Source organism: Chenopodium album, chromosome 15 (genome assembly GCF_948465745.1).
Source record: "Chenopodium album chromosome 15, dcCheAlbu1.1, whole genome shotgun sequence".
Classification (NCBI taxonomy): domain Eukaryota; kingdom Viridiplantae; phylum Streptophyta; class Magnoliopsida; order Caryophyllales; family Amaranthaceae; genus Chenopodium; species Chenopodium album.
In genome coordinates, this window is record NC_137848.1 from 6,365,071 (window position 1) to 6,390,378 (window position 25,308).

A 25,308-nucleotide genomic window follows, 5' to 3' on the forward strand; every position below is an offset into this window, starting at 1 on the left:
TTACGGGTGTTGTTTTGCCATTTGCTATTAAGATGATAGATTAGAGCTTTTTCGTAATCCTGACGATATATCCAAGCTTAAAGATTGACCTGGCTCCAGATTGGCAAATTGAATGACCTGATTTGGTTGATCATCATCTCATTTATGGCTATACAACCCTTCATAATTCATATTCATATGTTAAGGGGCATAATTGTGATTGCATACGTCATTTTAGATTATAAAGTAAGGGTCAAATTGTCAGCGTTACTTTGTTAAAGGTAAAAACGTAGATTTTGAAAATGGAGAATATTTATACTAAATTGCTCTGTAATTTTTTTACTAAACTGAATTAATTTAATTGAACTGAAATTATTTTTCATACCAGCAAACTCAGACGTCGGTAGTGAACTAGTGTGAGTCAGTGAGTCCTACACATAAGAAATCCTTAACTTTAATTTTAAAGTACATAGTATAAGAGCATGCATATCACAATATACTTCGTACTTGGTATAGCATACACATACAGCCGGATTGATTTCATTCAATCAATATTTTTCCGAAAACTCCCAAACCGCGGAGTACGCTTTACGAATTTGTCGTGGGGCTAATATTTGGACCCCTTGTAGGCCCACGTTCAGTAAAATATGGAAATTACCAAAATGCCTATTTAAACCCTACAACAGAAATATTCTAAAACTGTGCACAACACGCATCCCGAGAAACCCTAATATGGCCCAACAATCCCTAATACGGCCCGTAATGGCCAGAAACCCCAATTCTAACCCTAATCAAGTCAGTTAATCCCCTCCTATAAATACTAATCTACACAAATTAGTCGGGTAATGAATTTTATCCATTCTCTCTTGAAACATCGTTGACTGACTTGATCGTCGGAGGGGCTTTCTCGGGAACACCCCCGAGACAGTTGACTTACTTTGTTTTGCAGGACTCGGTTTGACCAGACGAACAGGCTTCCCCACGACTCAGATCCCGGAATTCTTTTGCAAAAACACTTGTATATATAAATTTAAGTTTTTGCGGTCTATCCGATTTGTAATATCATGGTCTATTTTCAACAATGACTTTGTTTTACTAGTTGTTATTCATCAATTTTCTTCTAAATAAGTCAAACCAACTAATGAAAGATCAAGCCCCGTCGGCTATTCAACATGTTAGTAGTCTCAGTCCAGCTGCGAAGGCACTTGTTATTAAGATGACTTCTGTTGAAGCTAAGCCACGTCACATTATAACAGCATTGAAAGAGAAGTATCCAAATGAGAACCCTAACATGAGAGAGATCTACAACGTGAGAAGACGTGCTCAGCTAGATACCCGTAAAGGTTGGCCATCGTTAAATCGGTGGTGGAGTATACATAGCAAATTTGAACATACCTTGGGTTCTCGTGGCCGTTGAGATAGTATAGGGGGTCATCAAGGTGGTCATAGGCCACCAATTGGCATAGCTTCAGATTCATTTTTATGTAACTAGCCTTTTACCATTGTTTATTCGAAATTTAAACGGTTTTAACTCTGTTTTGTAACTTGTAGGGAATGATTTAAACTTGGAGGAATTCGCATATTTGGATAAGTTACCAACCTTCATGCTTCCATTCTTACAAGGGTGGAGCGATCCACTAGGAGATGGTAACTGTGGGTTTTGATGTGTTGTAGATTTTTTCATGTGTGTCCAGGAGAAATGGATGTTAGCGAGAAGTACAATAGCAAATGAGGTTGCTGCCCATCGAGATGTGTATTCTCGAGTGTACACTGTTGAACTGTTAGATCAAGCAATAAATCGTATCACATGGACAGGAGGGAGATGTGGCACGGATCATTGGATGATTACTATTGATGACTAGTTTTCGATTGCCAACTTTTACAACTCAGTTGTTATGTGTTTTGATGTTGGTAGTGACAATCGCAGTGGGCACCCGCATCACTGTGCTACCTTGGACCACTCCGTCAATTGCCACTGGTCAGGGAGCTCGCATTTTAACATTAGGGTGGCATTTTGTGCGAATGGAGTTCAAATATAATTTCCCAATACCTCCTATTGCTACTACTTGGTTCGAAATACCCGATGATACCGTTATAGGTTGGGAGGACCGATATCAACATAGGCGTGCTACATGGCACACTTAAGCTAGTACTCCCTCCGTTTTTTTTTTAAATGCATCACTTTGATTTTGCACTATTCACATACCATGGTTGACTTAATTTTTTCACCTCTATAAAAAAAAAATGTTATTGTACAATATATCATTAGACTAGTCGTAATGTCTAGTTTCACAATATAATTTTGTTACAATTTTTACTAATAGACAATTAAATATATTAATGGTCAAAGTTGGGTCTCGGCAAATGTGTCGGTCAAACTGATGCAAATAAAAAAAACAGAGGGAGTAGTCAATTACTCCCTCCGTTCCACAATAATGTTCTTGTTTGGAATCTTTGACTTTTTAAAAATGAGAGAATTTTCTAAATTTCTCTTAATTTATAGGAACAAATATAGTCATGTGGGATCTAGTTTGATTCGTCTTGGTAAGTAGATTATTAATATCTAACTTTTATAATTTTTGCTAGTGTGAAATTAAAGATATTTGCGGTCAAGGAGGGGTAAAAATTTGCATCGATTTACGAAACAGGAACATCATTCTGAAACGAAGGGAGTATGTTGTTAGGACGTTGTTAGTACATTGGTATAATTGTATGTGATAACTGATAAATGAGGTGAAGTTGAAATAACGTTGTTTTTATGAACTAATATTGTTGTTGCCATTAACTAATGTAATGCATCTATAAAAATTTGTCAGATTCCACATTTTAACACATTTTATTTTTATTTTTTTTTTTTGAAAAATCACCTTATCAATATTTTTTGTAAGAACGCATCTAAAACCAGAAAGTTTTTGCGAGATAATACATTAGGCCGCTTTCATGGCATTGATCGACCTTGTTTTCCGGCGGCATTGACCCCCCGTAAGGGTCACGTGCTCATAATACCCCCAATCTTTCTCCTCAAAGCCATCACAACCACAGTAGTAGCGGTAGCAGCAACAATATCAGTAGTGTAACAATAGTAGCAATAGCAATGTAGCAGTAGTATAGAGTAGTATTTGTACGGGATAGTACCGACACCGTTAGTAATTAGTTGTTAAAATACATTATGTTGCTAATCATCTATGCCATTAGCATATCGGCTTAACGTCCATAACGGTCATTATCTCGGCCACGTGGAGAGCTGCTTCCGACCACATAGGCACCTGCCGTCTACAAGGTCGGTTTGCCACCTATGTTGACAGGTGGTACCAGCTTGATTACCCTCCTATAAATACCCAAACATATTTTCATTATCAAGGTACAATGTTTTATCTCTCCCTCTAGAAATACTTTCTTATCCTTTTCATTCGTCCTTCTCGTCAAATTACTAACTTTAGTATCAGAGCGGTTATCCCCGGATAATCCCCCGGGTTAGCTAATTTGTGCTGACTGTGCAGGAGCTCAATTGGGCGGTAAACCTTTACAGACCCTAGGACTCACGATACCGGAATTGCCCGGAACAGTATTGTAGCAGAAGTAGTTGTAGCAGTACTGCAGTAGTAGTGTAGCAGTAGTAGAACTAGTAGTGTACTAGTGTAGCAGGTAGTAGTAGTAGTAACCGACCATAACTTGTTTGGTGGGATCATTATATTTATATCAAAAGCAGACCATTGAGTAAAGCTTTGTTTCCCATTCAAAACAAAAACTGCTCTGTACCACATTTCAAAAACATAATTTGCATTTTGCAACCTGTTTATGGTCGTTGAAAAATTCCGTAAGATACATGTAAATTGTTACAGAATGTACCTATGTGTATTCTGAAGCCGGGTGCAATTCAAGAAGTTAGTTATATGTAATTTACAATCGTATAACACTCATCCAATCACACACCTTACAACAAACTTGATCTAAAAGCTATCATGGAAGTATTTTTTAAACACAATTCATGCTCTAAGTCAAGTTCCTTGACTATGGGATCCCCATCCAACCTTCAGGAGAGAAGCATAAAGTAACTCGTTCCATAAGTCAGGCACACCAGGCAAGCACCAATGGCTGCAATCTTGTGATTGCTCGGCCTCAATTCGCTCATCTTCACTCTCATATGACTTTCTGTAAATCGAAGGGTGAGCATCCTTTCGGTAGTCTGTGAGCCTGCTAATGTTTAAGTACATCACGGGGGTCTTCATTTTCCCCAAAACTTGCTCAAGAGCTCTCATCTTTGAAGGGTATTTCCCTAAGTAAGTCTCGTTGAAGATGGGTTCAGTTTCCTTGTGGCATTGCCCTCCTGAATTCCACTGACCTCCTCTGCATCAAACGCTAATTAACATAAATTCTGAATCTGCCAGAAAACTAACTAATTAAGAACATGGACATGTGATAACACAGAGCGTATAATTCCAAAGTAAACAGTATTCAGGCCAATAGTTTATGAGTTATGAACTTGAGATCTTAGATTAAAGAGACATAATCACTCTCTCTTCTGTTTTCGTTTTGGACAATGATCAATATGAAGAGAGATAATTACTCATCTCTCTACCCCATGCAAATCATCACCGAAAACTTAAGAGCAAGCAACTTTTTTTCATATATTCCTTCTATCTGGAAACAAAAGCCAATCATATACAAGTACAATTATCATGTCCATAAAGAGTTGTCACGTTCCCTAATTATGTAATGGGTTATTCTCCAATAGAGTTTCCCATATGTAACTGACTAAATCAAGTAATATTCATAACTAGGTTAGGTTGGCACTATGTAATAAGTTGACAATCAACTCCTAACAGATGATGTATAAGCCCGAGTGCTTAGAGTGTCAGAGGAACCATATCCCAGAACAATGAGTTCAGCATCAGATGAATCAAACAACCAAGCACAACTACACAAGCCAGTCAAAATGCTAACCTGAAATGAGTGCCAGAATATCCTCTAAAGAAAACCAGAGTTTTCTTGTAATCAATATGCCTGTCAACCCATCTGCCCCAAGTAGCGAGGGCTTTCCTGTAAGCCTTAAGAGCCTTAAGTCGAGGATGAACAAGATCTCCTTCTTGATAATACTCTTCCCTGTAGAATAGTAAAAAGCAGGACATTCTCAGATTATTCTAGTCACAAACAATTACATGATTGCCAGATTAATTGCAAACTCACCCCCTAGAAGTTTTCTCATGGGTCCACCAGTGACCTGTGTTGAAGACTAGAATATGAGCATCATGATACATTTGGGTTGTTTCGTCCATTAAATCGAGCCTTAACGTTGCTAGTGATCCATTATTCTTCTGAAATGTGGATTCTCTGACCAAAAAGGGAGCTCTAACATAGTCAATAGTACAGTTGTAGTCCTGCATACAAAAGCCATAACCACTTAGACACATTCTTGTATTAGTTGTATATATATAAGGAAGCAAAGGAGAAGGTTAATGTAAAAACCAAATATCTTGCCTCAAATCTGATGGCGTAGATACCCTCCTTTTTGAATTCCCTCTTCCCGGACACCTCATACACCCTGTTCTTGTCTTTAATACTATGCCAAAGAATGCAAACAAGAGACTCCCACATGTTCCGATTCAACGAATCCCCAATATAAACCAGCTTTTTTCCTCTCATTCGTTCCAAGAAATCGGTGGCATTCAGTCTAGCAATCACATCAGGCAACCAATGAATCAACAAGGCTTTGAAAATTGGAAGCACAAAACATAGCAATTTTGGCAAAGTTTAGCAGGATATAGGCAACTAACTTCAACCAAAGTAATTAATGAAGTCATATCCTTGACAATTTTCCAAACACAACATCCTGTTTATTCCTTCATGTCCCTGCCATAATGCCCATAATCCTCCCTCACACCCAAATCAAACCTCACCCAATTCATAGTTTCATACAATTAGCTAGGAATGTCCATGGGGTGGGGCAAGGCGGGATGGGACCGACGGATGTTTTCCCCACACCCATTCTCACTAAAATCAGCTGAAGTTTAATTTAACTAGAGCAGCTTTGCATATTTCAATCCATCAGTTGTGCACTTGTGCATATTCATCATCAAATCATAATCACTAGTTACTAGATAGCAACAATCAGCAAATTCCACACAAAACGGCCTAAATTGAATGCTTAAAATACATTAACCACCCACATCAGCAGTAAAAAATTTACAATACCATCTAATTATGAACAAAAACACTACATACTTTCACATGAAAAACATGAAATAAAAACCATATAATATAATTAAAATGTTACCTAGGAATGTTGCACCCAAATGGCTGCCATTTCCATCTGTAATACCCATCATCAGGTCTCCCATTAAGATGACAATTAAAATCTCTATCAATAAAAGGGCAAAACCCAGAAGGGTAATGTGGTAATTCATCATCTCTAACCCATTTACCATCAAATATATCACAATCTTTTCTCAAAACCCCAGAATTTCTCAAACCCAATTCATCAATATTAAGACTATTTCTGGAAACATTGATGAAAACCCTTGATTCTTCTTCTTCTTCTTCCAAACCATGGAAACTCACATTCTTCAACTTCAAATCAAGATTTTCAAAGTGGGTCCCACTGTCACTCCCATTCCCAAGATTCTTATTTGAAGTTGCTAAGGACGTGTTTGGGAGAGAGAAAGTCCAAGAAACCATGGAAGTTGTGGGTGTAATTTTGTTGGGAATCAAGATTAAGAGAGAGAAAATGATGAATGAAGCAGCAGCAATACATAATCCAAACCCAGAAACTATAAAACCCCTTTTTGGGTGTAATTTCAGCTGCAAATTATCTGCTAATTTTGTTTTAATCGACGCCATTACTGCTCATTTCTCTGTAATTCTGCATGCACAGGACACCAATAAACCACCAAAATTCCTCAAAAAAAAAAAACCACAAATTTTTATTTTATTAATTTTTTTCTTTTTTTGTTTTTGTTTTTTTTTTTTTTTTTTTTGAAATGAAATTGAGAAAATTTTTGTATTAAAATGAAAATTTATGAAATAAAATCTCTTCTCTTAGAAACTTACTATTTAACTTTCTGCTCTTTGTTTTACAGTTGCAGAGAAGAGGGAAGGAGGAGGGAAAACTATGAAATGGGTTAATTATGAATTGACGATAATACCCTTTTGTAACTGAAAATTACGCAAAGATTATGAATTTTGGATTTTATTTGAAAAAGGGTAATTTTGTACATTTATGATTGGAGTTTTATTGGAGTGCGCAAAATGTAATTAGTGTTCGGTTATGCCGAAAATGGAAATTAATTGTGAAATTATCATTCTTGTTGTTAAATTGTAATCTACTCCGTAACTAGAGTAGGGTAATAAATTTTGGCATTTATTGATCGATATATTTAGGAGTATAATAATAAAGGTCTATTATGTTTATTAAATGAAGCTAACGAATGCCCAGAGGTGTTGGATAAGCTAGCTAAAAGTAGAAAGATTAAATTAAAATGAACATTAATTACACCGATCGACGCGTGATATTGTCATGCTTTCTCAAATTTATACCACTTTTGGTAATATTTTAAATGCTTATCTAACGCCCCGGAGACATTCGTTAGCAAGATCCTTATTAAATTTGTCATTATTTGGTTTCTTTAATACTTGTAATGGGAAATGATAAGGGTTGTATTCATTAAAAAAAAAAAAGATATATGAAGCCTTAAGAAGCTAAAAATGGAAAGAATTTACAATAAATAAACATTTATTACACCGATTTACTCGTGAATTATCGATAAATTCCCAACTTAATACTAAAAAGAGAAGCAGCCCTAACATTACCCTGTTACCTTTGATGTAGTATTTATAGGATAATTATTCGTACTTATATGGTACTCCCTCCGTCCCTTAATTATATGTCTATTTCTTTCTAGGAAAATTTGTCAAAAAAATCTTTAAAAAACACCATTTTGCGAAAAAAACATTTTAAAAGCTTTTTGTTAAAAAAACCACCACGTTTTTTTTTTTTTTTTTTTTGCGAAAGGAAATCTATTTCCCTAATTACCCTCTAATTAACTTAATTAAACTCTAATTTCTTCTAACTAACCCCTAACCCACCAAATTACTAATGGTTCGTTTGGCATTGCTATGGTTTTCTGTTTTTTAATTTTTTGTTTTTTTAAAGCATATGATATATGTCCCATAATGAATCAAAAATTATTTATATTTATTAAAATCATGATAATTTTGAAAATTGACAACAGAAAAGTGGAAACACCTTTTTCTTGTTTCCTGTTTTTGGTTTTTGATTTTCAAAAAAATAGGAAACTGAAAACCAAAAATGATGCCAAACAAGCCCTAAATTATTAGATTTAATTAATATAATAATTTAGTAGAAGAAAAAGACAAATATAGGTATCCTTATGCTTTAAAAATCACTCTTGATAGGTAAATTATTTATCACAATCGAATGATCCTACCTTAATTTGCATTAGAATAGGCCAATTTTTTTTTTAAAAAAAGAGTTTCGAAAATGAGAAAATCTCAAGTCCCAACCATATCTAATTAATCTTTATTAGCATGGAAACATTGAGGTATCAAAAATGCAAGAACCGCAAATTTCAAAAGTTTCCGTGCTACTTAGGTGAGGTTCATTCATTGTATAGTAGTTAAATTACCATTCGTCAGCAAAATTAGAAATTAAAGAGATTAGAATTTGGGAATGTATATATAATAGAGTACAAGAACTAATAAACTAACAGGTGCTGAATTGAAGTACATGTACTATACATAGGTACTTAGAGCACTCACATCAGCGAGCAAAAAATGAGTTGTTCATTCTCTCTCTAGCCACTTTCTCTCTCTTCTAACTCATGAGCATTTTTGTGATCATATTTTTATCCCACCAATGATCAAAAAAATTTTCTTCCCCATTCTCTCTCTGCTACATCTTCTCTCTTACTTTTACTAATACCATTTATAATTCTCTCTACTATATTATTTTTAATTCTTTTTTTTTTATTTGTCTTGTGGACCCCACATGGTTACTATTCATCTTTAAAAATGCTCATCCTATGAGCAATTTTCATTTTGCTCATGAGTATTTTTGCTTTTGCTCATTGATGTAAGTCATTTTTGTTTTAATTTCACCTAAAGTTTTGCTCATGAGCATTTTTTTGCTCATTGTTGGGAATGCTCTTAGGTAGATCGAGCTGAGTGTACGTAAAAGACCACCGATTAGTGAAAGTAATGATAATGTTTAGCCATTACGTCATTGAATATATGCTCTATTATGTGAGCCGATATGGTAAGTTGTGCTACAAACCAAGGATTCTCGCATATGAACTTGTAGTATTTCATCATCATCAACTCTTCACACTTCTTTTCCCCAACTAACCAACTACTACATCATTGGAGTTTTTCAAGTAAGCATGTTATTTTACAACATCCATTGAGCTCCTGTTCTTTTGAGCTTTTGGGCAAAGTAGAGCAGGGGTTAACATAGCAGAGCGGAGCTTCTAACATTGTAGAGCGGAGCAGAGCAGATTTCACCAGAACAACTCAAAAGAAGAGGACCTAAATCTAAAGTGTGTGCACCTAATAATAATCCTAATAGAAAATTTTCTAATATTATTTAGCAACGACAATTTTATTTCCTTTTTTGTGTAAAAAAAAAAGACAAATGACAAATCATATACTACACAATCATTATTTATCAAGAAATAAATCTACAAAAAAATGCTTACATAAATATTTTATCCAATCACAAAGCACCACACATCTTATCTTTTGATAGTCATTTTTCAAAAGACTACTGTAAAATTTTCAGTTTATCAAGGAGAAACGAGTATACTTTATCATTCAAGACTTAACCATATACTAAAATTATATATCACCCCTAAATTTAAAACGAATTAACTTGATTTAGCATGTTGAAGTAACGCAGCTCACATATCATTATTAAGGCCTAGTGTTGTGAAAATTTTTAGATAACCAATTTTTGCATCTACCAAGTAATTATCATATTAAAGCCTAATGAAGCTCACAAACTCGAATATGCAAGTTATGCAACATAATAGTTGTGCTTCGCAAATTGTTGTGATACGCGAAGCTAATCAAAAGAGATAAATTTTGTGAGTTAAGTATAATACAAGGATCTCACTTTTACAATTTTTCACCTTGATCAAGAACCTCTCACTTTTTTTTTCACCTTTAAGGACCTGAGGTTAACATTCCGGCAACTTAACTCACCTGAGCTCCGATCAAAATATTAATCCCTTCATTATGAAATCTTAAGTCCTTCAAAGCATTTAATATTAAAATAATAATAATAAATAAATAAATTAGTGCATTACCAAAAAACGAGGAATAAGGGATGATTTTTCCATGGATGATGGAAATGTATAATTCTCTCGTGAGTAATAACAAGATGCAAATAACCGAGGAACAAGATGATTTACATAAACTCACATTATTCATCTTATCAATAATAATTCTCAAAATATACCCACAAATCAAATTTTTAGGAATAAAATCATCGAAATTTGGGAAAAAAAAATAAAATAGTGGATTGAAAGTTAATAGAGAAATACAATATCCTTGTCCATGGAAAATACATCAAAAACAATGAAATCGAAAAAAAATTAATCTACAACCTATTGAGCTGCAACCACCAAAAATTGCTGCAACAGTGACGACGATGAAAGAGAATTAGAGGAATAATTGCAACAATAGCATAAATAGGAAATCAGAGGTCAAGAAGTGGAAAATGAAGAGATAGAATTAGCCAATTATGTTTTGTAAGAAATGGGGATTTGAAGTAGAAGGTGATACACTTATAGGAGTTGAGAATTGAATGAGTAAATTTTGGAGCCATGGTTTTTCTTCAAACAATGGTGAAATAAACAGGGGAGGAAGAATTGAAGATGGGGTATTTTCTTTACAACTTGCACGCTTACCCATGCCACCTCAGCCACCTCATTATGATTTATGTTAGCTAAACTCTTGTTTAACTCAACTTGGGTTAACAAATATAAATCATCATCGGAAACTAAATGTTAAGTCCTTAAAGGTGAAAAAAAAAAGTGAGAGGTCCTTAAAGGTAAAAAATTGTAAAAGTGAGGTCCTTGTATTATACTTAACTCTAAATTTTGTAAATTACAACTAATATCATCCTATAAATACGATAGATATATGTTTGGTTGATCCTTAGGGTTCTTGTTAGGAATATTGGGACATCTTTATCATATATTTAGTAGAGTTAGTTTCCTTTCTTGTAGGATATGATATTGTTTAGCATATCTTTTGTATCTATCTTTTGTACGCTCAAGGAAACTTATGTATATGATTCAATGAAGAGAACAGGGTAAGCTTTGAACCCTTTACTTAATTCTACATGGTATCAGTCGCACAGGGAAAAATAAAACCACAAACACCATAAAAATGGCCTACGATGACACACCGCCACCTCCACCACCGCGTATAGACATTACTTCTCCATACTACCTTGGTCCTCACGATCAATGTTATTAGGATCGGGATTCTACTTTGGATCGGAAGATGGAAGTAGGATCGAATCGTAAAATCGGATCGTAAGATCGACCGATCCTACAAAAATTGCAAAAAAAATAAAATTTTACTAAACTGTTTCAAATATTTATTCATATTTAAACTAAATTAAGTATATAATAATAATATTTCAATTTTTTTAAAAGTTATTTCCTTAAATACATTACATGACGATAGTGTATACATACGCAATCTAAATTTATAATACTCTTTGTTAATTTTACATTCTAATTCAAATAAAAAAAATTAACCTCTAAAAAAAAAGAGAAAAAATGGTGCTAGTTGTGGTAGACCTAGTAACATAATTCATACTTGGCTATCATTTTAATTTTTTGTGCTAGAGCTTTACATGTTTATAAAATCCAAAAAAATTAGCTTCCACTCACTAAAGATTATTAAAAGGTTTATATTACATACTTGCACTGAAATTAGATAATTAAATTCATTGTAACATAATCAGCTACATCGATCAAGTGAAATTCGAGTGAAATCAGGCAGGGTTGGATCCACAGTATCTACCAACCAAGAACAATAGTAGGCCCACAGATTTAGCTTATTTTAAACAAAAATAAACAAAATAAATAAAAATTAAGGGGAAAAAATAAAGAAAAAAAATAAATTGGAAAGAAACCAGATGAGCAAGTCTATACTAAGTCCACTAAGATAAAAATGTTCCTTTTAAGCTTATTTTGTAGAATCGGTAGAATCGCCCATAGGATCGTAGAATCGTTATCGATCCTACCGATCCTGTACGATTCTACCGATCCTATGGCCGATCCTACCACAGATCGATTCTATGGACGATCCAGATCGACTGGGTGTATTAGGATCGTAGAATCGCACGATTCCACGATCCGGATCGCGATTTTGATAACTATGCTCACGATCACCCTGGAGATTTCATTACCCCGACTAGACTTCGAGTAGAAAACTACAATGAATGGGCCGAAGATATACAAACCGCGTTGGAGGCACGCCGGAAATTCGTGTTTCTTGACGGAACAATAACATCACCATCCCTTCCATGTACTCAAACCGATTGGAACACAACCCATGTCGTGCTCATCTCTTGGCTTATGAACACAATCGATCCCGAGGTTAAAAGTACCCTGTCCAAATACAAAGATGCTAAACGCTTATGGGAGACTCTCAAGATGCGTTTTGCTACGGTGAATAGTCTGAGAATTCAGCAATTGAAGTCTGCAATTGCTAAATGTGAACAATCAAAAGTCATGTCGGTTGTGACATACTTTGGAAAATTGACAGCCTATGGGAGGAGTTGAACAATCATGAATCTCTGATCACTTGCTCGTGATGTGATAAATGTACAACAGGTTCAGAGCATGAAAAGAGGCGTGAGAATACTCGGCTTCACAAGTTTTTAATGGGACTTAACTCTGATTATTTCTCTCAAACTCGAACCAATATTTTTTCTCAAGATCCGTTACCCTCTCTTGATCGAGCATATCAATTGGCCTCACAAGATGAATGAGTTCGGCAAGCAAAACAGAACACCGAAGATCAACCACCCGATGCGGTGAGATTTGCTCTTCGCACAAGCGCAGGGAAGGGGAAGCCTCCGATCTCTGACGACAAACCTGAAAAGTCGGCTTTGCTTTGTACTTATTGTAAGAAAAATGGCCACTTAATTTCTGGTTGTTTTGAATTGAAGGGTTTTCCAGATTGGTGACCGAATCCCTCCAAACGAGGCAAGCCTCCAAAGTCCGATGCAAAAGGCCGCAACCAGCCACGAGCTAATGCTACTACGGTCGTTCCTTCTGCTAGTTCCAGCAATGCCGAGTCAGTGGCAGGTGTTTCTCAAACGTTCACGGAAGACCAGTGGAAAGCAATCGCAGGTTTCATTGGTAACACAAAAATTCCCGATGACCGTTTGAATGGTGAGTTCGACAATGATTTGTGGATTGTTGACACAGGTGCTTCTGGGCATGTCACGAGTAATGACAAATGGAATTTTGATACTCGAAACATCTCACATTGTCCGATCGGGCTTCCGAATGGCAAAACTGTAAACGCCACAAAGGAAGGCTCGGTTCGATTGTCATCAAATATTGTCCTTAAAAATGTGTTGTTTGTTCCCGATTTACGTTGCAATTTAATTTCGGTATCACAATTAATCGATGACAATAATTACACTGTCCAATTTAACTCTCATATGTGTGCTATACAGGACCAGTCAAGGGAGCTGATTGGAACGATTGTTAGGCGAGATGGACTATTTTACTTCGAAGGACGAGCTACGGTGCAACATGTGGCTATTTCTGAGTCTTCGGCAAAGTTAGAATTGGGGCACAAACGAATGGGTCATCCTTCAGAAAGAGTTGTGAAGCTTCTCCCTCCAGTTCATAATTGTAAGGTTAGTTTAAATAAAGCATGTGAAATTTGTTTTCGTGCTAAACACCCTAGAGATAGTTTTTCTTTAAGTGATAATAAAGCCTCTAGAATTTTTGAAAAAATACATTGTGATTTATGGGGGTCTTATAGACATGCATCATCTTGTGGTGCTCGTTATTTTTTGACAATAGTTGATGATTTCTCTCGTGTTGTTTGGATTTATTTGCTAGTTAATAAAACAAAAGTTTTTCGTATGTTCATGTCATTCATAGCAATGGTGGATAGACAATTTTCTCAATCAATTAAAATAGTTCAAAGTGACAATGGCACCGAATTTAATTGTTTGCGAGAATACTTTAATGCAACTGGCATATTATTTCAAACTTCGTGTGTTGGTACTCCACAACAAAATGGTCGGGTTGAGAGGAAACACAAACATATTTTAAATGTGGGAAGGGCATTGAGATTTCAGGTTAATTTGCCAATATATTTTTGGGGTGAGAGTGTTCTTGCCGCTACACATTTAATAAATCGAACCCCCTCTCCTCTCTTGCAAAATAAAACACCTTATGAAATTTTATTTAGCACAACCCCCTCTTATACCACAATCCGTACTTTTGAGTGTTTTGCTTTTGCTCACAATCAAAAAGCCAAAGGGGATAAGTTTGCCAGTTGGAGTCGTAAATGTGTTTTTGTCGGATATCCTTTTGGAAAAAAAGGTTGGAATCTCTTTGATCTTGATACGAAAGAATTTTTTGTGTCACGAGATGTTAAATTCTTTGAAGATGTTTTCCCATTTCTTGATCCCATATCCACCAATATTATTCCGGGAAATATTGTACCCATGAATGCCGAAGCGCCGTATGATTTTGATGATGTATATGTGGGTCAAGATATTGATAATGGCAGGGGAAATGTCACTCACCAACCTCGGCAGCAACAAACGTCGCAGCACACTGCTCCAGCCACGCAGAGGGTACCTGCGACCGCTGGCGTGGGCAGCAGCACTGCCAGCAGCAATCCCGAACGGGGGGCAGCCAAATTCTCCTACTATGGCAGCCTCGCCAGTACAGCCTCAGCATCATACTACTCCTACTCTTGATCAGCTTTCCACGCAAGGCAACAATGCACCTAATTTGGGAAAAGGCATGTGTGAAAAATTTCCTAGTGTCTTTCTGTTAGACTATGTTACTCACACCATCATAACAAACAGTCCATCATCTCCTAAGACTTCATCTTCTCGGCATCCCTCAGGTACTCCTTACCCTATAGCGCATTATATAAATTGTGACAGTTTTACTTCCTATTACTGAAATTTTATTGCAGCTATTACTTTCGGCAAAGAACCAAAATCCTTTAAGGAGGCCATGAAAGATGCAGGTTGGAGACAATCGATGCAAAATGAAATTCAAGCTCTAGAAAAAAATGGGACATGGAAATGGAAAATCTACCCCATTGCAAGCGTGCTCTTGGCAGTCAATGGGTGTATAGAATAAAATACAAATCATATGGGAGCATTGAACGTCTAAAATCCAGATTAGTCGTCTTTGGCAATCATCAAAAGGAGGGTTTCTTGCCATTGCAGCTTTTAAAAATTGGGAATTGCATCAAATGGACGTCCACAATGCCTTCCTACATGGCGATCTTGATGAGGAAGTGTACATGAGACTTCCCCCTGGCTTTGAACCATCTCATCCACATAAGTTATGCTGCCTTCGAAAATCATTGTATGGCCTAAAACAGGCACCTAGATGTTGGTTTGCCAAACTTAAGTCTGCTTTGAAGGCATATGGCTTCTTGCAATCATACTCCGATTACTCTTTGTTCACTTACACAAACAGTGCAATACAGATTAATGTGCCTGTGTATGTTGACGATCTCATTATTTCTGGTAATAATTTCGTTGCATTAAGGGCATTCAAAGCATATCTCAGTGACTGTTTTCACATGAAAGACCTTGGACCCTTGAAATATTTTTTGGGCATTGAGGTTGCTCGCGGTTCTTCGGGCTTATTTATTTGTCAAAGGAAATACACTCTTGATATTATCTCTGAAGCAGGTTTGTTGGGTTCTAAGCCAGTCGGCTTTCCTAGGGAACAAAATCACAAGCTCGGCCTAGCTATTGGCTCCATTCTTTCGGACCCGGGACAGTATCGCAGACTTGTTGGGCGGTTAATATACCTAGCAGTCACTAGGCCAGATTTGGCCTACTCTATCCATATCCTATCTCAGTTCATGCATGAACCAAGAACAGAACACTAGGAAGCGGCTCTGCGAGTCGTAAGATATTTGAAAGGTACTCCAGGTCAAGGTATTTTGTTACGTTCTGACAGTGACTTAACCTTGCAAGGCTGGTGTGATTCAGATTGGGCCACATGTCCCATAACACGAAGATCTCTCACGAGGTGGCTTGTATTTCTTGGTAAGTCACCTATCTCTTGGAAAACCAAAAAGCAGAATACTGTCTCTACAAGTTCTACAGAAGCAGAATACCGGTCTATGGCCACTATTACATACGAGTTAAAGTGGTTAAAGGGACTTCTTTTGAGTTTGGGAGTGCAACACCCTAAGACTATTAAGCTATTTTGTGATAGTCAATCCGCTCTGCACATTGCAAAGAATCCGGTTTTCCATGAACGAACGAAGCATGTTGAAGTTGATTGTCACTTCGTTCAAGATGCTATTTCGGAAGGTTTGATTGATCCATCCTATGTTCCTACCTATGAGCAATTAGCCGATATCTTTACAAAGGCCCTCGACAAATCACAATTTGATCTTTTACTTGACAAGTTGGGCATCTTCAATCCACATGCTCCAACTTGAGGGGAGGTGTTAGGAATATTGGGATATCTTTATCATATATTTAGTAGAGTTAGTTTTCTTGCTTGTAGGATATGATATTATTTAGCATATCTTTTGTTTCTATCTTTTGTACGCTTGAGGAAACTTATGTACTCTATTAATATGATTCCATGAAGAGAACAGGGTAAGCTTTGAACTCTTTACCTAATTCTACAGTTCTCAACCCTCGTAAAATAGATAGAGAGAAGGGAAGAATGAATGTGCCTACTATTGAGTTATCTAAGCTCATCAATGGTCAATACAACCAAACACAACAATCTTTAGCTTGGAACAAATTATATAATTACATTTCCCAACTGCTCACATAACCTCAAAATTTTCTTTCCATACATTACAAGGTAACAATTAACAAACCACCTATTTGGGCTAATTCTAAACCTTATACATTCCATCATATATTCCTTTTTACAGATTGAATTACATTCTATTGACATCAATCACAATTCTTTTTTCTTCCTCACTCGAAAGCTTTTACTACTAGAGTGAAAGAAGGTGAGACAGGGAAGCTAACTACTTAAACTAAAGGGTGTCGATTTCGGGTCAGGATCCTCTCTAGTAACCGCACGGTCCATTTACTAGAGTAATCAGGAGGGTTTTGAAACTACATTTTCTTCCCTCTCGATATAGTACTTGGATGGTCCGATTACTAGAGAGAATCCTCGGGCATGATTACAATGGCACTTCACTCACATTTTGGTTTAGTACTCCGGATCACTACAAGAGACAAAGCCATGATAAACATGCGTGCATTGACCAAATCCATGTCGTATCATCTTGGACCAGAAAGCTCCATAGCTTCAACCACAAGTGAAGATTCTTCTATATAGTCTGAATACCGCTGTGGCTCGCTGGACCTTGACCTAGGAGTTTCGATTCTCTGTGAAGCCTCCCATTTCTCGGTTAACCCATCATCTTCCAACATCCTTAAGACTTCAGACATTTTTGGACGATGAATTGGATTAAATTGTGTACATAAAAGAGCTACCTGTACCATTTCTCCTAATTCCACCCTGTCATAGTCGTTCTTTAAGTCCCTATCTACTAACTGGTTTAGCTTCCCCTCATTGTGCAACTTCTTTACCTGCAGCATTTCAGTTAACAAGTAAGCAATGAAACAAAGATGCTCCAAAGGCGAATTCATAAGGTTAGCCCAGAGAGACTAATTTTTAGCACTCGTGCATGTAATCCATATTATAAGCAATATCACAAACTACACATTTTGGTTTCGTTCTTAACTTATTTTAACTTATTGAGACCTGTCAAACCTCCACTTTAAATTGATTGATTGCCGTTTAACATTAATTATAAATAAGTTGAGGGGACAGAAAGAAAATAGAGAAGATTACCCAATCAAGCATAACGCCTTTCTGATTAGATGCTCGGCCAAAATCCAAGGCTTTTTCCCCAGTGATCAGCTCAAGGAGCAATATTCCATACCCAAATACGTCAGTTTTCTCAGATGACTGGCCAGTACAGAGATATTCTGGAGCAATATGTCCAACAGTGCCACGAACTGCTGTTGTTACATGGGACTCGCGGTGATCCAAAAGCTTTGCAAGCCCGAAATCACCAACGACTGCCTCAAAGTCTTCATCAAGCAGAATGTTGGCTGCCTTGACATCTCGGTGAATAATTTTAGGGTCACACTGCTCATGCAAATACAGCAGCCCCCTTGCTGTGCCTAAAGCAATGCTCCTACGCCTTGACCAATCTAAGACAGGTCTACCATGAATAAAATCTGCAACAAATAATATACTCATCATTATACAAATAATATACTCGTCATTATACAAATAATATACTTGTCATTATACAAATAATATACAGTTATTGAGTGATAATTTGCTGAACAAAACATGTGATTAATTGAAAAATTGGAGCTTGCGATAGCATCATGTAACTTGGCATTAGAATACGCTTGAGATATTTGTTACAAGGTGCTAGTTTGTTAAAGGTTAATGAAATGGAATTTTCAAATCAAGGATAGGTACATATACAAATAGTAAAAATAGACATTTCTAAACAGAATTCAAAGCATTTGGCATACATGGATAGACAAGTAGTAAGAAACTTGCCTTTAAGGCGAGATGCCACGCTACCATTTGGCATATATGGATAGACAAGAAGTCGTTCATTCTCAGTTGAACAGAAACCACAAAGTCGAAGCAGATTCCGATGAACAGCTAGACTAATAGTCTCAACTTCTGTCTGAAACTGAATTTCCCCTGCTGTCACGTTATAATCCTTTAACCTTTTCACAGCTACTAGTGTGCCATCATTAAGGCTGCCTTTGTACACTATGCCAAATCCACCTCTTCCAAGTATATTTTTCGAGCTAAAATGGTTAGTCGCAGAACGCAACTCTTTGAAACTATACCTCTTCAAATGGCCAAGACAAACATCTGGGTCATATTGTTCTGCCAATCAAGATATAATCAGCTGAAAGTAGGGTGTAACAGTTACGACAATAATGTACAGAAACTCTAAATAAATCATCTAAGTTTATACATTGAGGAAAAACAATGATGAAATTTCTTTTTGTGCTAGTCAGATGGCAGAATCTTAAGCCGCCAGTACCATGAAAACTAAATTTTCTCCATACATTGTGTAAGTAGTTTTACTTATTTTTGTATTCCTCTCAACTTCTACACATGTGAAGATACATTCACTCCAGTACCAAGGATGATGTTTGCTTCAATTCCTAACCAATTATGTGTTAAATACTCTATTCGAGAAAATTTTATGCAGAAGCATCAAATTTCACATTTAACAGTTAAAACAGCAAAAATTTGCTTGAAACTCAAGGAGGGTTTAAAAGAGCAGATGAGTGGACAAACCATTCACATCAAAGAATATTTGTCTTTTGCGACCATAACACCACCAAATGCCCAGCCCAATGATGCCTATGGTCAAAAGAGCAGCCCCAAAGCTTGCACCAATTGCTACAGCAGCACGGTGACTTTTCCATCCAGAAGAATTTGGTTGATCTGGAAAATCATAAAGCAGACACGATTTGACTATACATCTTTTATGTTAAAAAAGGAAAGAATATAAAAGCACCCAAAATAGTAAAAGAGAACATTTCGCTTAGTTGCACCTTTTGACAATAAACAGAAGGGTATAAATTCTTTGAATAGATACCTCTAAGAGAATCTGGTGGAAAGGAAAGTGGTTCAGGAGATACCACAGAGCAGTTGGTACTAGAACTCGTTCCACAAATTAAAGAGTTGCCAATTATCCTGAAAGGAATAATGAACAAGTGAAAACTTTTCCAACAAAATTCGTGTAATGCAGAAACCTATAGTATCATATACAGGTATGTGTGCAAGTGCCATGCTCTGCTAATTTAAGGGGAAAAAAAATCATTTTTTTTCTGTTCAATATAAAGTTTCAAGTGTCCATATTCATGTTAGGGTGTCAAATATCCTACATGAGTACTTAAGATAAAATGATGAATCAGAGTATCAATGACAGAAAGTGATAATGCGACACAGCCGAGCATAAAAAGGACTTACTTGAAGGTTCTGGTGGATATCTTCGGCAAGGAACCACTTAAATTGTTGAATGAGAGGTCTCTGCAAACAATTGTTACATACAAAATGATGATTCCAGGTTTCCAACCAAAAGATGCTCATGCTATCTCTAACAAAAATTGGCAAGCTTTAACAACTATGAAATTCAAAATTTCAAAAGTGAACTTACACAAGGGTTAGCCCTTCAATTTTTGAAAGAGAATCAGGGCAAGGTCCAGTAAGGCTGTTGTTATTCAGTCGTCTGGCTTGTACAGAGAAAGCAAAACAACAGAAATCATCAATTCTCAGATTATCTGCAGCTCGAAATCAGAAAGGATAAACAAAATTAACAGAACCATTTGTACTAGACCCTAACTATTCATGCTGTACTATCTCAAATTCTGACCTAAAATTGTCCTAGCATATTGAAGAAATGGAACAACTTACAAGTAATTTAGGTTCCTCAAATTTCCTAATGAACTCGGTATCTCTCCTGTGAACTCATTGTTTGAAAGATCTAAAGTCTGAAGCATTTCTAACTTTCCAATCTCAGCAGGAATATGACCTGTTATTGCATTGTTTTGCAGCAACCTATACGAGGCCACAACGATAAACGACCATACTCACCAAATTACATAAACCATATACGAGGTAACGAGGTTTTGAAGTAGAATATAGCATTCTGAAAATTCTTACACTGATTCCAACTTAGTGAGGTTCTGAATTGAAGGAGATAACACCCCAGATAAACTCTGACTAGGCAGTCCCCTAACAAACATGTTCAATAACATCACTCAGAAAAACTCATTCCAAAATTATAATTTTAGTGTCAAAAACAAAGAGAAAAACACATACAGTGCAGAAACATAGCCATCATTTGAGCAAGTAATCATCCTCCAACTGCAAGGATCTACAGAGTTAACATCCCAATTCTCAAGAACATTATAAGGATCCTTCAGTTGAGTTTTTATGGCCATTAGAGCTACAACTGCAAGGATTTTAAACAAACAAAAAATATATATATAAAATTAAAATTATGAATTGACTAACTAACAGAAAGAAGGATTTTCAGAAGAATTTCCAGAAAATGAACTGCACAGATTGATAATGATACATGTATTAAATGAAGTGCCAAATGTTTTTGTGGCCCATACAAAAATTAGGTAGAAAACTAGGATTGAATTTATTTCTCAACCTCAAATTGAAGATTAACAAATTAGAACATATATACATTAATGAACAGAATCTCACTTAAAAACATAAATTTTCATAGGACAACAACAACAAAACCTTAATCTGATAGGGTCGGCTACATGAACCAAGATTTTATCTCTCAAGCTCGTCCATAAAAATTATCTTACTATATAAAAGAAATTGAAAATTAAGAAATAGAAAGAAATAAAAGGTAAAAGGATGAACTAACCTTCAAAGTTGACACCAGTAGGTGAAAGAGTAGCAGAAACAGCACCCACCAAAATCAGGAAAAACAATCCTACTGTAATTTGCAAAGAAAAGCCCATTTTCAATGTTCTTGCATTCAGATGATCCAGCAGTCTTCAAATGTGCAAACCCACTTAAAAAAATTTCATTTCTTTCTTTTCTGACAAAATTTGAAGTTCACTTTCCTAAAAAATAGGATTTTCAAGACTTATCCAAATCCAAACCCCACTTATTTTACCCAAAAAAAAGGTGGCCTCAAAATTAGAATCCCAGAAAATCAACCATCATTGCCAAGAAAAGAAAGAAATAGCCCAAATTATTTAAAAAAGATGTGATTTTTACCCTTTTTTCTGAAAAAAAAAAAAAAAAAAAAAAAAGATATAGTATGATTTTTTTACTGCACAATGAAATACACCCAGAATCCCAGATGCTTAAAAATCTCTATATCAAGCAATTCTCACTGTTAAAAGTCAGAAAATGGGTAAAAATCAGAACCCACTGGAAGAAGAAAGAAAGAAGATGAAACAAAACACAACAAAGAGGATGAGCATAAATTTTTTTTGAGAAGAACAAGAAAATAATACTGTGAAATTCTGAAAGATCCTAGAGATCTGGGCACTCCAAAAAAAATAAAAATTTAGAGAAAATAAAATTTGAAAATTCTGCGAGTATTTTGCTATCCAAAAATAATAAGTAGAAACTGATCCCCACAAAATTCCATATAAAATTGTGTAATTTGGGGTTTAGCTTTGAGCCTTGTTTTGAATCCAAGTGATTCCCAATTTCATACCACCATTTTATCTTGTTTCTGTAAAATTCTCTCTCCTCTGAAATAAGCAAGCAAATAGGATCAAAATCAGTGTGGCCTTCCACTGATTTTGCAGAAACAACCAAAGAACCAAAACCCACAAACATACTGCCAAAATGAGGGGGACATATGCTTATAAAAAGTGAGGGAAATTGGAGTACTGTTATTTTTCTTTTTAATTAATTTATGGGATTATTATACGAAGTATTAATTTTGTTACTCCGTATAATGCAAAGTCACATCACATATTGCCATATTGGTACTCCGTATTTGTTAGATGAGGTCGATTACCTCGATCTCAAGTCTTAAATATTATTGCTTTCCTGTTATAATAATCGTAACATTTGAACCGATAAATATATTAATGTATAATTTTAATTATTAATATTTGTAATTATATATTGCTAAGGATTTGTAAAAACTTGATCTAATGAAAATATACATAAAGACTAAGGGTCTGATCACATTTACTGAACTGAACTGAGCTGAAATGAATATTTTATGAGAGAAGGAAATTAGGAGCTGAACAGAACTGAAGTGAACTGAAATGAATATTTTATGAGAGAAGGAAATTAGGAGCTGAATTGAATTGAACTGAATTGAGCTGAAATGAATATTTTATGAGAGAATAAAATTAGGAGCTGAACTGATTAGAGCTGAACTGAACTGAAATTAAGATGAAGTGAATATGCCCTAACCTAAAAATATATTATATGGTATTATATGCATTTTAATAAATTGATTAATATATATATATATATATATATATATATATATATATATATATATATATATATATATATATATATATATATATATATATATATATAAAGTCAAATTAGTAAATACTCCCTTAGTCCCATAATATATGACACAATCAAACATTGCACACATGTCAATGTATTAATTTGACTTTATTTTTGTATAATTAAATATCAATGAAAATTATTTTTAAAATTATATTATAGAACTTTATATTAAAACCTATCTAACAACATATTTTATGATAAAATATATTTTTATTATGTTAATAAAAAATTATGGTCAAACGTAATGCATGAATAGTGAAAAAAAAAGTCCAATGCCTCATGTATTATGGGACGGAGGGAGTATATAAATAGTGTAAAAGTCAAAGTGTTGCGATTATTACGAAACGAGGGAGTACTCCATACTTGTATTTGGACCAATTATATATGAATTATACTACGAGTACTTCGTATGATATTTGACATTTACTATACACCCTCCGATTTTTTTTTTTTTAAATGCATGAGTTCCTTTTTAAGGGTGTTTTTTTAAATGCAGCATTTCTATATTTGATAATTTTATACTTTATATCATTTTTTTCTTTCCAACGTCCCTATTTAAATAATAATATTCTCTCACATAATTTCTCTTTCATGATTTCATCTTATTTTAACTACTCTGTATAATAAATTATTCACTCACTCACAACATTATACAAAGTATTACTCTTCTAAAATTCTGCACATTACCAAGTAATGCATTTTAAAAAAATGGAGATAGTCTATGGATCAAAAATTCCAATCTAAAATTTCAAAGTTTTTTTTTATTTTTACACATAAATTTTCAAAGATCAATTAAACAAAGTATATTAGTATAAGAATAATACTTAATACTACGTATGATGATACATGACATCCAACTAAGGGCCTGTTCACTTCAGCTTAATTTCAGTTTAGTTCAGCTCCAATCAGTTTAGTTCAGTTCAGCCCCAATCAGTTCACTTCAACTCTTAATTTCATTCTCTCATAAAATATTTATTTCAGCTCACTTTAGTTTAGTTTAGTTCAGCTCAGTTCAGCTTAGTTCAGTTTAGTTTAGTTTAGTTCAGCTCCATTCAATTCAGTACAGTTCAGTTCAGCTCAATTCAAAAAATGTGAAAAGGCCCTTAATACTCCGTAGTCCGTAATAAATACGAGTACTACTCCATTATGCTTAAAATTGTTATTCTTAATTTCTTATTTATTATTGGGAGTACTTTAAATAATTATTCGTATTCATAATAAAGTTTTTGTTAGGACAACAGAATGATTCTGTGTTATAAAAATAATTTAAGGGAAAACAATAAAATAGGGTGATTGGATTTAGGGGATGTATGGGTTATTTAACAGAAAATTAGCAGAGAGAACAATTAGATGTCTAGTGAGTAAAAGAAAATTACGAGTAAAATTAATTTTATAAAAATACTGTACTTTGGTACAAAAAAATCTTACAGAAAAGGTATTTTAGCAGGTCACGTGCTTGAGTTGTCTATAGGAATTGTTGGCTTTTGGTGCCAAAAATTTTATTTTACTCCTAATCTCCTATACATGTATTGGCCATGAACCTTGGTGGGTCACACATATAAAAGTGTTAAAATTTGACTGGAATAACTAGGGCCACTTGGCTTAAAACTGTTAAAAAAAATAATAAGTATAGGGAAAAATTAAAAATAATAATCCCTACTTTCACGAATTTTGTTAAAATAATCCCAACTTTATATTATTCTGGAATAATTCGAACTTTGGGGGGTGTTGATTTTCTTCAATCCATAACTGGTCAATAGAAGTCAATGACCTATTATATCAGGTCACTTGATACATGTCAAGTCTTGATTGGTCCAAAAAATTTTTTTTAAAAAAAAAAAAACCCAAAAATCACAAAACACCAGCCAACCTCTCCTTCCCCACCGGCCCACCTTAACATCACCAACCCGTGCCCAGACCGCCACTTAATCCCTGCCGGCCAGTCGCCTCTTTCCAGCGCCGACTTCCCCCCACCCCCCCCCCCCCGAAACCCTCTGCCATTCCCTCAAACAAC

The 25,308-nt window shown here is 35.2% G+C and overlaps 3 protein-coding genes across 4 annotated transcripts; 1 reads left to right on the forward strand and 2 right to left on the reverse strand.

Moving 5' to 3' along the window:
• Positions 1-3,868: 3,868 nt before the first annotated feature.
• On the reverse strand, positions 3,869-6,914 carry LOC145581728 (protein trichome birefringence-like 2). The gene is made up of 5 exons (XM_081638758.1): positions 6,254-6,914; positions 5,458-5,650; positions 5,167-5,357; positions 4,924-5,082; positions 3,869-4,326 (listed from the first exon to the last, which is right to left on the reverse strand). Exons 1-5 carry the CDS (start codon positions 6,814-6,816, stop codon positions 3,978-3,980), a joined length of 1,455 nt encoding a protein of 484 aa, XP_081494884.1. The 5' UTR covers positions 6,817-6,914; the 3' UTR covers positions 3,869-3,977.
• A 4,471-nt stretch (positions 6,915-11,385) lies between these two features.
• Positions 11,386-13,003, forward strand: LOC145580673 (uncharacterized). Its single transcript, XM_081637800.1, has 3 exons — positions 11,386-11,467; positions 12,409-12,726; positions 12,846-13,003. Exons 1-3 carry the CDS (start codon positions 11,386-11,388, stop codon positions 13,001-13,003), a joined length of 558 nt encoding a protein of 185 aa, XP_081493926.1.
• A 3,981-nt stretch (positions 13,004-16,984) lies between these two features.
• On the reverse strand, positions 16,985-22,589 carry LOC145582808 (protein CLAVATA3 INSENSITIVE RECEPTOR KINASE 1-like). 2 transcript variants are annotated; one of them, XM_081639830.1, is made up of 11 exons: positions 21,661-22,589; positions 21,093-21,225; positions 20,934-21,005; positions 20,685-20,828; positions 20,428-20,499; positions 20,241-20,300; positions 19,867-19,964; positions 19,563-19,712; positions 18,801-19,142; positions 18,072-18,463; positions 16,985-17,806 (listed from the first exon to the last, which is right to left on the reverse strand). In XM_081639830.1, the coding sequence occupies exons 1-11, from the start codon at positions 21,755-21,757 to the stop codon at positions 17,495-17,497; spliced, it is 1,872 nt and encodes a 623-aa protein (XP_081495956.1). In that variant the 5' UTR covers positions 21,758-22,589; the 3' UTR covers positions 16,985-17,494. The 2 variants fall into 2 exon arrangements, with proteins under 2 accessions (XP_081495956.1, XP_081495957.1); XM_081639831.1 differs by lacking the exon at positions 20,685-20,828 and having other exon boundaries at positions 21,661-22,588.
• Positions 22,590-25,308: the final 2,719 nt, after the last annotated feature.